This window comes from Oryzias latipes, chromosome 12 (genome assembly GCF_002234675.1).
Source record: "Oryzias latipes chromosome 12, ASM223467v1".
Taxonomy (NCBI): Eukaryota; Metazoa; Chordata; class Actinopteri; order Beloniformes; family Adrianichthyidae; genus Oryzias; species Oryzias latipes.
The window spans coordinates 358,811-374,384 of record NC_019870.2 but is presented as its reverse complement, the minus strand read 5'-3'; the positions used below and the strand labels follow the sequence as shown (position 1 = coordinate 374,384).

General features: G+C 47.0%; 1 protein-coding gene across 2 annotated transcripts in view; it reads left to right on the top strand.

The window, feature by feature from the left end:
* myo5b (myosin VB) overlaps positions 1-12,689 on the top strand; it is a 32,535-nt gene extending 19,846 nt beyond the window's left edge. For both annotated transcript variants that reach the window (XM_023960845.1, XM_023960846.1), the window contains exons 29-39: positions 6,040-6,131; positions 6,495-6,693; positions 6,771-6,864; positions 6,938-7,078; positions 7,316-7,467; positions 7,538-7,627; positions 7,701-7,851; positions 10,326-10,617; positions 10,730-10,904; positions 11,217-11,297; positions 11,569-12,689. In XM_023960845.1, coding sequence (XP_023816613.1) covers positions 6,040-6,131; positions 6,495-6,693; positions 6,771-6,864; positions 6,938-7,078; positions 7,316-7,467; positions 7,538-7,627; positions 7,701-7,851; positions 10,326-10,617; positions 10,730-10,904; positions 11,217-11,297; positions 11,569-11,721 — 1,620 coding nt within the window. In that variant the 3' untranslated portion in view covers positions 11,722-12,689. The remainder of the gene's footprint in view (positions 1-6,039; positions 6,132-6,494; positions 6,694-6,770; positions 6,865-6,937; positions 7,079-7,315; positions 7,468-7,537; positions 7,628-7,700; positions 7,852-10,325; positions 10,618-10,729; positions 10,905-11,216; positions 11,298-11,568) is intronic.
* The last annotated feature ends 2,885 nt before the right edge of the window (positions 12,690-15,574 follow it).

Genomic DNA, 15,574 nt, shown 5'->3' with positions numbered 1-15,574 from the left:
TAAGGCCTTATAGGTTAACAGGAGGATCTTGAACTGGATTCTAGAATCAACTGGGATCCAGTGAAGTGAAACTAACACAGGAGTGATGTGATCTCTTCTGGTGAAGGCACCAGGTAGAGACGCCCAATGGCCACTGTCATCTAACCTGTTGTTGGGGGTGCGCCCCGCCCCGCCTCTTACTAAGAGCGCGCTTCAGGCCGTCTGTCTGCGCGCACACACGCACACTTTTAACCGAACAGGATTTGTGAAAATATAATATTTTATAATTAAGTTGCAAATTACACAAAAGAGGAATGCATGAAAAGATGAGGCTGGAGGAGGGACACGATTCTCTGTAATAATTTCAATACAAATACGGGAGACGATACCAAATCAATGCATCTCTATTACTGTGCGGGACTAAATTCTCTGAGTTTTGCGGGCACGGGCGGGAGCGGGATGAAGAAGATAGTCCCGCGCAGGGCTCTAGTCCACAAGAGGTTCGACGTTCAATTCCTATCAACTCCTGTGTGGAGTTTGTGTGTTCTCCTCATGATTCAGAGGTTCAGCCTGGGATAGGCTCCAGCAACCTGTGACCCTGAAACGGATCCAGCTGAATCCGATGGATGCATGGATGGACGGACGGACGGATGGATGGATGGATGGAAGTTCTGCATCCGAAAAGGAGGAGGTTACTCGGGTTCCTCCTGATCCTGAAGTTCTTTTTTTTTTCAAATTTATTTTTTATTGAAAAAGCACAGGATAAATTGTACATTGTTTTGACGTGTTACAATGTTCATGCTTTCTCAGTTTTTTAATTGAAAAACAAAAAAAACAAAAACAAAATAATAATAAATAAAAAAGGAACATGTGAGGAAGCAGGGAGATTCAAAACATAAATGATATGACATGATTTCAGATGAAATCTGATCTTACAGGCTTAACATATTCTGTCCATATAGACCAAGTAGCGTAAAAAACATCCAGCCGTATTTGTAAAGAGTGTGAGATTCTTTCCATTATATAAATTCTTTGTACCACATCCATCCATTCTTCTATCGTTGGCTGTTCAGGTTTAAGCCATTTTCTGGTTATTGCTTTCTTACTGGCTGCCAGCAGAATGTAGAGCAGTTTCTTATTTTTGTTGTTTAGGCCATCAATTTTACTCAAAAACAGACTTTCAAAGGACAAGGGGAAAACAATAGAAAACACATTTTGCAGATGTTCGTGTATGTCAGACCAATACTTCTTGATAATCACACAGTCCCAAAATATATGGAAGTGATTGGCTCCATTGTTACTACACCTCCAACATTTACTATTTCCTAGGTATTTTTTCTGAGAGGGTGTAGTAAAAAACCTCATTATGCTTTTCCAACAGAATTCACGCCAAATGTTTGATCCTGTTGTGATCCATTGTTTCCGACATATTTGTTCCCAATCCTCCTCTGTGATAGTGAGCTGCCCTTCTCGTTCCCATCTTTCCTTTACATAGTATGTGTTCTCCCCCTTGTGCGACAAGATACTATTGTATAATTTTGAAATTATTTTCGTAGGGCATATTGCTTGTATTACCGTTTTAAAAGTTTTAAGAAACCTTGGGTCATCTGTGGATATTTTAATTTTTTGATTGAAATAGTGCCGGACCTGTAGATATCTGAAGAAGTCGTCAGAAATTAACCCGTGTTTTTTTTTTAGGGTATCAAATGTTTGAAATGCTCCCTTATGAACAAATGAGTTGAAATCAGTTAGCCCTTTGGCAATCCATAACTTAAATCTACCATCATATTTGTTGGGGGTGAACTCTGAGTCGTACGCACACCATCTGAGAATTTGAGTCTTCCATGAAGTTGCATTTTTTAACTGTGTCATTCCAGGTTTTAATCATCATATCCAGTAAGGGGTCATCCTGTAAAGGAATTCCCCCTGTAACTTGATATCTGCTAATAAAGCTTTTAATGGTATTTTTTCAAAAGTTTTCAGCTCTAGATCTTTCCACCCTGCAGTGTAAACTGGAGAACACATGCAGATAAGAGGCCTCAGCTGGGCAGCACAGAAATAGTCTTGTAGAAAGGAAGATTTCTGCCACCCTGATCTGTTTTTAATTGTAAGGTTTTATATTTAATTCTGGGTTTTTTCCCTCTCCATATGTATCTTGATAACATCTTATCCCATTCTACAAACTGCTTTTGGGGTATGGGAAATGGTAAACATTGAAATAAATATAACATTCGTGGTAATATATTCATTCTTATTGAGTCAATCCGTGAGTGAAGGTCTAAAAATGGTATTGCATTCCACCTTTGTAGATCTGACTGTAGTTTAGTGTTAAGTGGTCCATAGTTCACTTCAAACATCTTTGTAAAATCTTTGTGCAGAGCAATGCCTAAATATTTAATTGAGTCTGCCTGCCAATCCCATTTGTACTCGTCTTTAACATTTTGAGGAGGGCTGTAGTTTAAAGTTAAAACCTGTGTCTTGTTTACATTAATTTTATATCCTGACAGAGTGCCAAAATCTTTAAGGGAGTCCATAATTATTGGTAGAGTTTTTGTAGGTTGAGATATAGTTAATAGTAGATCATCTGCGAATAAGGAAAGCTTTTGTTCCTTTCCTGAAACTTTTACTCCTTTAATGTCTGCTCTTTGCCTGATCCATTGCCCAAGAGGTTCAATGTATGATGCAAATAAAAGGGCAGACATGTTACATCCCTGCCGAGTTCCTCTTTCTAAGGTTATCGTCTCAGTGAGGTCTCCATTGATTTTAATCCTGGCTGTTGGTTTGTTATATAACCCTGAAATTGTCTCAATGATTGATTTGCAAAAGCCAAATTTGCCGAGTACTTTATATAAAAAGGTCCACCTCACCGAGTCAAATGCCTTCTCGGCATCCAGGCTGATCACTAGAGTCTCCTGTTTTTGTTGAACAACTTGATGAATTATGTGTAGTACTTTCCTGATGCTGTCCTGTGTCTGTCTCTGTTTAATGAATCCTGTCTGGTCCTTATGTATCAGCATTGGGAGAATTGTTTCCAATCTCCGTGATATTATAGAAGTGAATAGTTTGTAGTCGATGTTTAAAACACTAACTGGCCGGTAGTCAGCACAATCCAGTCTGTCCTTTCCCTCTTTGGGGATTATTGAGATTATTGCTTCGTTCCAAGACAATGGAGTCGTTTTCTTCTCCATCACCCAGTTAAATGTTTTTAATAAGGTTGGAATTAGATGAGTTTCCATCGTTTTATACCATTCTGGACTAAACCCATCTGCTCCTGCCATTTTTCCGCTTTTTAGTTTTCTGATTGCAAATTGAATTTCTTCTTTGGTGATTGCTGTAAGCAATTTTTCATTTTGCTCAACTGTTAGAGTTGGCAAATCTAAATGTTTTAAAAATGCATCTATTTGGTCACTATTAGTTAGGTTTGTTTCTGAGTAGAGATTTTTATAGTATTCATGAAAACACTGTTGAATTTTCTCCTGGTCCGTCTCAATTTTTTTACTTGAAGGATTTTTTATTTTATAAATTGCTCTCTCTGCTTGTTGTTTTCTAACCCTAACCCTAACCCTCACCTTTGCCATTTGAGGAATCGAGAGAGTTATTTAATACAATATTGAAGTCTCCGCCGCATATCAAGGTTCCTTGACTTTTTGTTGAAATTAATTCAAAAATATGTCTATAAAAAGACCAGTCGCTACCAGGGGGAACGTACACATTTAGTAATGTTATTAGAATACCATTGATTCTTCCTGTTATCATTATATACCTGCCTTCTTTGTCTTTGTATTCTGATACGTGTTGATAATTCACTGCCCCAGCTATCAGGGTGGCCCCCCCTCTCCTCCGCCCTGAGCTATGGGAAGAATAGAAAACGTGTTTAAAGCCCATTTTATTCAACTTTAGATGCTCAGCCTCTGGGAGATGCGTTTCTTGTAAAAAGACTATTTCTGCTTTATCTTGTTTTAGTTTGGATAATGTTTTCCACCTCTTAACTGGATTATGTAAGCCATTGATATTAAGTGTAAGCAGTTTTACGTTTCTGTCATACATAATGTTTCACATTTTAGTATTTTGCACATATATTCCCTGCTCCTCATTTTGAACACTGAACTCTGAACAGAAAGAAAACTTAACAGTTGAACATAACTAAAATCAAATGTAGGTAACTTAAACTTCCAAGGTAGGGGTCTTAGAAATAGACCCTGTTGAGCCTCTAAAGGCAGTGTCCTCCTCACTTTGGTAGGGGGGGCCCTTTTGAGCAGGGCTTTAGGTGTGGGAGGTTGTCCCACCGACAGAACCACGTATAATGTCGGTTACTTATACACCTGATGACCATTACGTCTCAATATTTTTATTTGAATTAAAGGTAAAAGGTAAAAATAAGAAAATAAAAATAAGATCTCCTCAGACAAGTTCTAGTAGATTCTGATTTATCAGAAACGGAAACCAAAGTTACCATTGGGAAACCTTTCCAGGGTATTTATAAAACTCACTCCACCGCTGGGTCAGCACCGGTTCTCCTGAAGGCTCTCAGTTTTTCTTTATAACTCGGACCCGGTGGGCCTGGTGCAGTGCGGTCGGTCCCTCTAGTCACCCTGTTCCAGGTGTTCAGCTGCTTGTATTGCTCCAAAACAGATTCCGGTGGTTTGATGACCTCCACAGGAAATCCTCTTTCGCTCATGTCCTCACTTGCTTCTGTCGCTGTGTTGTAGATCTTGACTCCATCAGCATACTTCACCTTCAGCCTTGCAGGAAATAGGGTTTGAAACTGGATCTGCTTGTCTTTTAGAATCCTCCGGATAGCTGCATATTCTCTTCTTTTCTTGAGAATGAGTGGAGGGTAGTCATTGTCCAAAGATATCTGTTTACCTTTCCAGGTAAAGCCTTTTTGTTGCCATGCTTTGCGGAGTATTTGCTCTTTGGTTTTGAAGCTTAAAAACTTCACCAGAATAGTGCGTGGTGAGGCTCCGTTAGGGGGGGGCGGCCCTAGTGAGCGATGGGCTCATTCGATGTTTATATTCTCCGCGCCCTCTAGCTTCAAACCTTCACGAAGTAATGTTTCCACAAAAGCACTCATTGAGGGGGAATCTCGTTCAGATGTTTCTGGCACACCATAAATCCGGATGTTTTCTCTCCTTTCGCGGCTTTCCAGGTCCGTTAGCTTGTCTGTTAGCTTCACGTGTACCTGCATTAGCTCCACCATAACGTCTTCCATTGTTTGGATTCGCTCCTCTGCTTTTTCAATCCTCCCCTCAGCTTCTTCCATTCGGTTATTCACTTTAGCGATGTCTTCTTTAATACTCTCCAATTTTTCGTTGTTTTCTTGGCGAAACGCTCCAAGTTCTTGCAGCAGTATACTGTATTCTGCCATTTCGCTTGTGTTAGCAAACATTAACTTAGGTGGTAAGCCTGCGGTGACTAGCTTTAGCAGCTAACGTTAGCCCGTTTCAAAGTCAGTTTGCTTCCACCAATTCGCTGCAAAACACTGGTCTTTGGTGTTCTCTCTTTGCCCTCGATGTTATATTCAACTTACATAGTTGATTTCGCCGTTCCCGGGGCTTTTTTTGACCGATTTCTCTGGTTCAGTCGGGAGCTCTCCCACTACACAGCCATCCCGGTGATGTACAAACCGGAAGTCGATCCTGAAGTTCTAAGTTGTAGAACCTCAGCAGCAGTAAAGTTGTTGCTTCCGTTCTGATGAACAGGGACGGGTTCTGAACTCGGTTCCACGTTGGTGAAAGTTTGAACTTTAGCTAAAGGTTGTAATCCAGCGGCCCTGTGGTTCAGAGCGATGCTCTGACAATTGGCCGTTGTCATGGTGATGAGCGAGGATATCCGTGTTTTCCGCGTGTAAGATGCACTTTCAGGCGCTGTTCCTCGCCGTCACGGCGCTTTTCACACTGCCGGGTTTTTGAAAAATGTGGGACTTCTTGTCATTCGTGAAGTTCCGGCTGCAGCACCGTTTAGGAACCGGAACCGTTTCAAATGTACCAGATAAAACCCAAACCCCTCCAGTGTCTGAGCGAAGCACACAAGGATCCTTAAGGTTCTCCTGTGTGACAGGAACCTGACGGAGGTCCAGACCGCGGCAGCAGAGAGCCTCCGGACGCCGACTCTGACCTGACAGACTACCACGGACTGTCTGAATCCAAAAAGTAAGTGAAGTGCTGCAGAACCCAGACGGTTCTCCCTGCTTCCTGTCCTGCTCCGCCTGCTCCTCCTCCACCTGTGCAGCTTTTCACTCGGCCTTTCTGTGTTTCTCTGCTGCCGGACACCAGCAACTCGCAGGACTGGTGCCGCCTAAATGAGGACGGCGAGCTGGCTTTGGCTTACCAGAGCCTGAAACAAGTGTCCAGGTGTCTGTGCTTCCTCCTCCTGTGTGCTTCTTCAGAAACTCTTTGCAGACGATGTGGTTTGGCTGCAGCTTGACCTGCTGTGTCGGGATCAGACCGGGGTTCTGAGCAGCCGTGTTCTGCTGTCAGAACGGAACGGTGAACCCTGTCCTCTCCGGTCTCCAGGCTGCTGGAGGCGCAGCTGCAGTCTCAGTCGCGGACGCATCGGGACGAGCTGGAGGCTCTGCACACGCAGATCGAGCTGCTGAAGGACGACCTGGAGAAGAAGCAGGAGATCCTCAACTACACCTCCTCTCTGTCCCCGGAGGCGCGGGTGGAGTACAGCGTGCAGCAGGAGATCACCAGGCTCACCAACGACAACCTGGTGAGGGCGCGTGCGGCTGCTGCCGGCGCCACGGCTGACCTGCAGGTTCCTCTGACGTGTGTGACGTGTGCCGACAGGATCTAAAGGAGCTGGTGGAGAAGCTGGAGAAGAACGAGAGGAAGCTGAAGAAGCAGCTGAGGATTTACATGAAGAAGGTCCAGGAGCTAGAAGGTAGCCGAGCAGCAAGAGGCAGCAGGTCAGAGGTGACGCCAGCCTTGTCTCACGCCGCCTGTCTGCATTCCAGCCGCCGTCGCCGCTCAGGGCGCCAGCTCCAGACCCGAGCTGAGCCGGCAGGTGACCGTCCAGAGGAAGGAGAAAGACTTCGATGGCATGCTGGAGTACAGCAAGGAGGATGAAGCCCGCCTAATCAAGGCTCTGATCTCAGGTCAGTCTGTGGGCGGGGCTTAGATCCCTGTCCTGAGGGGCGGGGCCACATTTAGAACAGCAGCCGTTCATCTGCAGGTTTTACCGCTAGGCTACTCAAACGGTAAGGATGAGGTTGATGAAGAGGAGAAAGAGGAAAACACCTTCAGGGGTGACCCCCTCCCAGCTCCTCTGTTTGCTGAGTGGGGCCCTGCCTCCTGTCGAAGCTCCGCCTCCTCACCAGTGTGTTTGTGTGCAGACGTGCGGCCCAGCTCGGTGTCCGCCACCGTCCCGTGTCTGCCCGCCTACATCCTCTTCATGTGCATCCGCCACGCCGACCACGTCAACGACGACCAGAAGGTGGAGTCTCTTCTCACCTCCACCATCAACACCATCAAGAAGGTCCTGAAGGTGAGCGGTCCGCACACGCTCGCGCACACACTGAGTAACCGGTTCTGACCCGCTCTCTGCGGTTCTGCAGAAAAACAACGAGGACTTCGAGATGATCTCCTTCTGGCTCGCCAACACCAGCCGACTGCTGCACTGCCTGAAGCAGTACAGCGGAGACGAGGTGAGCCCCGCCCCCTGCGCCTGCCCGCCCCACCCCCTCCCGTTACCTGAGTCCTGGTGTCTCTGCTCCTCAGGCCTTCATGACCCAGAACACTGCCAAGCAGAACGAGCACTGCCTGAAGAACTTTGACCTGGCCGAGTACCGGCAGGTGCTGAGCGACCTGTCCATCCAGATCTACCAGCAGCTCATCAAGGTGGCCGAAGGCATCATCCAGCCCATGATCGGTAAGCTCCGCCCACCCGGGTCCAGTCATCCTCTATGGAGAACGTCTCTGTGGAGAGCACTAAACCTTGTCTTGCTGGAGAACGTCTCTGTGGAGAACGTCTCTGTGGAGAACGTATTTTTGAAGAACACTAAACCTCGTCTTTCTGGAGAACGTTGTTCTGGAGAACGTCTCTGTGGAGAACGTTGTTCTGGAGAACATTAAACCTCGCCTCTATGGAGAACGTCTCTGTGGAGAACGTATTTTTGAAGAACACTAAGCCTCGTCTTTCTGGAGAACGTTGTTCTGGAGAACGTCTCTGTGGAGAACGTATTTCTGAAGAACACTAAACCTCGCCTCTATGGAGAACGTCTTTCTGGGAACGTCTCTGTGGAGAACGTATTTTTGAAGAACACTAAACCTCGTCTTTCTGGAGAACGTTGTTCTGGAGAAAGTTGTTCTGGAGAACGTCTCTGTGGAGAACGTCTCTCTGGAGAACACTAAACCTCGCCTCTATGGAGAACGTCTTTGTGGAGAACGTATTTTTGAAGAACACTAAGCCTCGTCTTTCTGGAGAACGTTGTTCTGGAGAACATCTCTGTGGAGAACGTATTTCTGAAGAACACTAAACCTCGCCTCTATGGAGAACGTCTTTCTGGGAACGTCTCTGTGGAGAACGTATTTTTGAAGAACACTAAACCTCGTCTTTCTGGAGAACGTTGTTCTGGAGAAAGTTGTTCTGGAGAACGTCTCTGTGGAGAACGTCTCTCTGGAGAACATTAAACCTCGCCTTTATGGAGAACGTCTCTGTGGAGAACGTATTTTTGAAGAACACTAAGCCTCGTCTTTCTGGAGAACGTTGTTCTGGAGAACGTCTCTGTGGAGAACGTATTTCTGAAGAACACTAAACCTCGCCTCTATGGAGAACGTCTTTCTGGGAACGTCTCTGTGGAGAACGTATTTTTGAAGAACACTAAACCTCGTCTTTCTGGAGAACGTTGTTCTGGAGAAAGTTGTTCTGGAGAACGTCTCTGTGGAGAACGTCTCTCTGGAGAACATTAAACCTCGCCTTTATGGAGAACGTCTCTGTGGAGAACGTATTTTTGAAGAACACTAAGCCTCGTCTTTCTGGAGAACGTTGTTCTGGAGAACGTCTCTGTGGAGAACGTATTTCTGAAGACCACCAAACCTCACCTCTATGGAGAACGTCTCTCTGGAGAACGTTTCTGTGGAGAACGTATTTCTGAAGAACACTAAATCTCGCCTCTATGGAGAACGTCTATCTGGGAACGTCTCTGTGGAGAACGTCTCTCTGGAGAACATTAAACCTCGCCTCTATGGAGAACGTCTCTGTGGAGAACGTATTTTTGAAGAACACTAAGCCTCGTCTTTCTGGAGAACGTTGTTCTGGAGAACGTCTCTGTGGAGAACGTATTTTTGAAGAAAAACTAAACCTCGTCTTTCTGGAGAACGTTGTTCTGGAGAATGGCTCTGTGGAGAACGTCTCTCTGGAGAACATTAAACCTCGCCTTTATGGAGAACGTCTCTGTGGAGAACGTATTTTTGAAGAACACTAAGCCTCGTCTTTCTGGAGAACGTTGTTTCTGGAGAACGTCTCTGTGGAGAACGTATTTCTGAAGAACACTAAACCTTGCCTCTATGGAGAACGTCTTTCTGGGAACGTCTCTGTGGAGAACGTCTCTGTGGAGAACGTATTTTTGAAGAACACTAAACCTCGTCTTTCTGGAGAACGTTGTTCTGGAGAACTTGTTCTGGAGAGCGTCTCTGTGGAGAACGTCTCTGGAGAACGTCTCTGTGGAGAACATCTCTGTGGAGAATGCCTTTTTGGAGAACACTAAATCTCGTCTCTGTGGAGAACGTCTTTATGGAGAACGTCTTTGTGGAGAACATCTCTGTGGAGAATGCCTTTTTGGAGAACACTAAATCTTGTCTCTGTGGAGAACGTCTCTGGAGAACGTCTTTCTGGAGAACGTCTCTGTGGAGAACATCTCTGTGGAGAATGCCTTTTTGGAGAGCACTAAATCTCGTCTCTGTGGAGAACGTCTTTCTGGAGAACGTCTCTGCGGAGAACGTATTTCTGAAGAACACTAAACCTCGTCTTTCTTGAGAACGTCTTTCTGGAGAACGTCTCTGCGGAGAACGTATTTCTGAAGAACACTAAACCTCGCCTCTATGGAGAACGTCTTTCTGGGAACGTCTCTGTGGAGAACGTATTTTTGAAGAACACTAAACCTCGTCTTTCTGGAGAACGTTGTTCTGGAGAACGTTGTTCTGGAGAACGTCTCCGTGGAGAACGTTTCTGTGGAGAACGTGAAGCGTTTGGTGACCTGTGTTCGTCTAAAGGTCTTTAGCTGCAGGTTCTCCTGAATCCGGCTTGAGTTGGTCAGTTGACGTCGTTCGCGTCTCGGATGTTTGGTGGCTTTGATCTACAGCTGATTGTTTCTGACTCCGCCTCCGCGTTTGTCTCTCCTGCAGTGTCGGCCATGTTGGAGAGCGAGAGCATCCCCAGCCTGGCGGGCGTGAAGCCCATGGGCTACCGGAACCGCTCGCACAGCATGGACACCGACGACGGGCCCAGCAGCTACACCCTGGAGGCGCTGATCCGGCAGCTGGGGCAGTTCCACGCCGTCATGCAGGAACACGGGCTGGATCCTGAGATCATCGGGCAGGTGGTGCGGCAGCTGTTCAGCTGCATCAACGCCAACACGCTCAACAACCTGCTGCTGCGCAAGGACGTCTGCTCATGGAGCACCGGCATGCAGCTCAGGTAGCCCCGCCTCCTCCGTGTCACCCCCCCCATTTGTTCTCCTGGCCCTGGAGAGAGAGGCCGTTTTGAATGGGTGTAACGGGTGGTGCTGACGGTGATGTTTGGCTTCCAGGTACAACACCAGCCAGATGGAGGAGTGGCTTCGAGCCAACAACCTGCTCCAGAGCAAAGCCGCCGCCACGCTGGAGCCCATCATCCAGGCGGCGCAGCTGCTGCAGGTCAAGAAGAAGACCACGCAGGACGCCGAGGCCATCTGCACGCTCTGCACCGCGCTCACCACGCAGCAGGTCCTCCTCACTCCTTACAGCTGGGGGAGGGGCGTGTTCCTCTTTGATGTCATAAGCTGTGACCCTGGGTCAGAGTGACCCTCCATCTTTCTGAGCGGCGCCCCCAGTGTTCAGTGCAGTGAAGTGCGGGTTGTTTGTGAGGCTTCTGCTCCGTCTGCTGGACGGCTTCAGAGGTAGAACTGGCTTCAGGAGAACGCCAAAGAACGTTCCAGACGTTCCACCTTCGGATCCTGGCTTCCTGTTTGCATGACCTGGATTTGAACCAACAACCTGCCTGCTCTCCATGTAATGTTCTTGTGTGTTCTCCTCCAGATCGTGAAGATCCTGAACCTGTACACGCCTCTGAACGAGTTTGAGGAGCGGGTCACCGTCTCCTTCATCAGAGGCATCCAGGTGGGTTTCTTAAGAATGGGGGGCGGAGCCTCCTCCTCCCAGACTCTCCAAAGTTCTCCCTGACCCTCCTCTGTCCTCCGAACCTCCAACATGTTGAATGTTGATGAGCGGCTGCTGACAGGTGAGCTCACCTGGAGAGTGAGCGCTGAAGGGTCCTGACCTTTGATCTCCAGGGGAAGAAGCAGGTCCTCCTGGGTAGAGGAGCCCCTCCTTCCTGGTCGCCATGGTTACAGTTGCTATATGACTGACCTTTGCTTTCCTTTGTGTCCAGAACCGCCTCCAGGAGAGGAACGACCCCCCCCAGCTCCTGCTGGATACCAAGTTCACCTTCCCGGTGTTGTTCCCGTACGCGCCGTCCGCTCTGAGTCTGGACGCGCTGCACATTCCCGCCTCGCTCGGCATCGACTTCCTGGTCAGGGTGTGACGGACCCTGCAGGTGCTCCCGAGGACAGATCCTGTCCTGTACTCTGTCCAAGGCCCCCACCACTACAAGTCCATCAGAACTTCTTTATTGTTCCCCCAAAGTCCTGAAGGATCCAGGTTCTGTTCCCTTTGGATCTGACAAAGGTCAGAAGGGGCCGGGGGACAGAAGTGAGAAAAACAGGATTTATGCTCAGCTGCTGCCAAAAAACGGATCTTTGTTGGTGTCTTCCTCTCAAACGCGAAGCGTTCTACAGAGAACGTATGGATGTCAGAGCGTCTGTCAGAACGCTGCAGGGTAGAACCCTCAGTGTGACATCACAGATAGTTTCTGTAGCTGAGACGGTGCCGCCCTGCTGGTCTCAGCGGGTCCCCAACAGTCCACGCCTGCCCCCTACAGGCCGCTTCTGAGCCTGCCGTTACTTCAGCTCAAGCTGCTGCTTAGCTTTCAGAGTTTTACCAACAGCAGAGTGGTGGGAGGAGCCTAATGAGAGCTGACCAACCAGAGAAGAATGTTGCTTTAACCGATCGCTCCGTCTTTGAACCAGCGTTTCTTTTTATCTTCAGCTGTGAGGCGTTTAGGGAGGCTCAGAAATGAAGACGTCCTGATCCTTGAAGCAGTTTTTACTTTTCTAGGGGAAAGAAAACATTTTAATATGAAAACATTTGTGACCTGGTCACATTAGTTCACTTTCTTTGTGCAAATCCTGTTTTGTTTTTTTCAGGGGTGAAGGGTGTTTTGATGGGGGGGGGGGGCAGACGGGGCTTCATGAAAGTCCGTCATCTTCTTGGTTTGAATCCGAGGCTTTTAGTCTGATCCTGTTTGTCTGACTGTTGTGTGAAGAATCACACGGTTTGCTGTTTTGAGCAAATACCAAGTGAAAAATCCTGAAATTTGTTTGTTGTCTGGTTCTGGTTCCACCAGAAAACTTTCCCTTTAAAGTAAAATGTTTGACAGATGAAGGTTGAAAAGCTGTTTTGTGGTTTTTCCTTAAAGCAGCTTCACATACAAAAACCGTTGTACAATATAACAGCTATATGCTAATAACTCAGTGCCAATAGCTACATGCTAACAGCTATATGCTAATAACTCAGTGCCAATAGCTACATGCTAACAGCTATATGCTAATAACTCAGTGCCAATAGCTACATGCTAACAGCTATATGCTAATAACTCAGTGCCAATAGCTACATGCTAACAGCTATATGCTAATAACTCAGTGCCAATAGCTACATGCTAACAGCTATATGCTAATAACTCAGTGCCAATAGCTACATGCTAACAGCTATATGCTAATAACTCAGTGCCAATAGCTACATGCTAACAGCTATATGCTAATAACTCAGTGCCAATAGCTACATGCTAACTGCTATATGCTAATAACTCAGTGCCAATAGCTACATGCTAACAGCTATATGCTAATAACTCAGTGCCAATAGCTACATGCTAACAGCTATATGCTAATAACTCAGTGCCAATAGCTACATGCTAACAGCTATATGCTAATAACTCAGTGCCAATAGCTACATGCTAGCAGCTATATGCTAATAACTCAGTGCCAATAGCTACATGCTAACAGCTATATGCTAATAACTCAGTGCCAATAGCTACATGCTAACTGCTATATGCTAATAACTCAGTGCCAATAGCTACATGCTAACAGCTATATGCTAATAACTCAGTGCCAATAGCTACATGCTAACAGCTATATGCTAATAACTCAGTGCCAATAGCTACATGCTAACTCCTTTATGCTAATAACTCAGTGCCAATAGCTACATGCTAACAGCTATATGCTAATAACTCAGTGCCAATAGCTACATGCTAGCAGCTATATGCTAATAACTCATTGCCAATAGCTACATGCTAACAGCTATATGCTAATAACTCAGTGCCAATAGCTACATGCTAACAGCTATATGCTAATAACTCAGTGCCAATAGCAACATGCTAACAGCTATATGCTAATAACTCAGTGCCAATAGCTACATGCTAACAGCTATATGCTAATAACTCAGTGCCAATAGCTACATGCTAACTGCTATATGCTAATAACTCAGTGCCAATAGCTACATGCTAACAGCTATATGCTAATAACTCAGTGCCAATAGCTACATGCTAACAGCTATATGCTAATAACTCAGTGCCAATAGCTACATGCTAACAGCTACAACAATTCAATTCTATTTTTTATTGTTTAATATTTACAACAATAGTCGTCTCAATGGGCTCCATTCCAGTAACTGAAAGTAAACATGAATCATAGTCATGGAATTCATGGAAGATCCCTGCCTGGGGTGTCAATGTCTACTGCCTACCCCCGAGCCCAAAGAAGAGCTTCCACCGACCCCCAAGATCGTAGACACACATGTACGTACAGATGTGATTTATTGTTTCCTGGGGTAGAAGGTTCCAGAGACCTTCATGGAGGAGAACCATGAGCCTGCAGAGAAACCAAAGGAGAACCCTGGTGGACGCAGGATCTCTGCTGTGTCTGCAGCATCACCGACACGACACGGTCTGTCCACCAAACCCAAGCAGGAAGTCCTGCTCCCCTTCTCAGAGAGGACTTTTGCAGATGACGTGCACTGGATGTGGACCTGCTGGACCTGCAGGACCTGCTGGATTTGGTTTTCGAGAACTGTCTGAGACTTCAGGGCTGGGCTGGTTCCCACGGACGGCAGCAGCTGTGAGTTTGCTGCGGTTTACCTGCTGCTCAGATGATGAAAGTGAAACCCGTCCCACAGCGCGGCTCCTGGTCCCCCCCTGTGTTCTCAGCAGGAGCTTCCTTCAACCACCTTCACAACAGAGAAGCACCAGAACCTCCATGAGTCCACTTCTTCAAAGCAGCAGATCTGGTTCTCCACACTGACGGCTCTCAGAGGCCATCACACACACACACACCCCCCCCTTCGTGGTCTCATGGTGTGACGGGCCTTGGGCAGGAGGTGCTACACTGAAAAATCACTAGAAACCAAAGTGTTGGAGGAGCATCATCTTGACGAAGGAGGACCGGGTCCAGACCACCGATGTGACAAACTCTGCTCTTCTGCTGCTTCACCCTCTTGGGTTCTGTTAGATGTTCTCTTCTGACCTGCTGGTGCTTCATCGGTGCTGTTTATTCCGGACAGACCCTGAAGGGGCCATCAACCCTTCTGGTCCAGACAAAACCAGGACTGCTGGATTCTGGTCTCCACGTAGAAGCGTGGCTGAACTGAACCCACGAGGCCTCGGTTCTGCAGGGTTTGGAGCTTCCTGTGAGCTGCTTGTTGACATGATGGGAGGAAGAGGATGTGGTGACGCGAGCTGAGCTCCGTCTGCACGCCGTGCATCACCTTCAGAACCCGAGGAGCAGCAAAGGTGAACAGGACGTTCCTGCTGCTGGTTCTGGTTCTGGTGTGGCCTCCTCTGGGCTCTCTGGTGCTGGTCTTCTGTGAAGCCTCATCCACGTCCTGAGGGGGCTCTGCTTTACTGGGGGGGCTCTGGTCCTCATCCATGTGCGGGTCGTACCGGGCAGAACCTTCTCACCATGAAGATGTTTGTGATGAGCTTCTCCACATCTCTGATAGCTTCAGTCCAGAACGTCTGCCCTCCCAAAAGCCGTCCTGACCCCCACCCATCTGATCGGGGGAGGGGGTCACTCTGACCCCCAGCTACATGACCCTCATTGCTCTGCACCACCATGAAGATTGTTTTCTGGATCTTCAGGAAAAGAAGGTTCACTTTTCAGGTTTGTGCATGCACCTTCAAAATAAAAGCCTCAGCTCATGACTGATTTCAAAACAAAGTCCCGACTCATAAGTGGAGTTAAAACTACGACAGTCTGAAGAAGTTCAACGCCTCTGAGAGTTTGAAG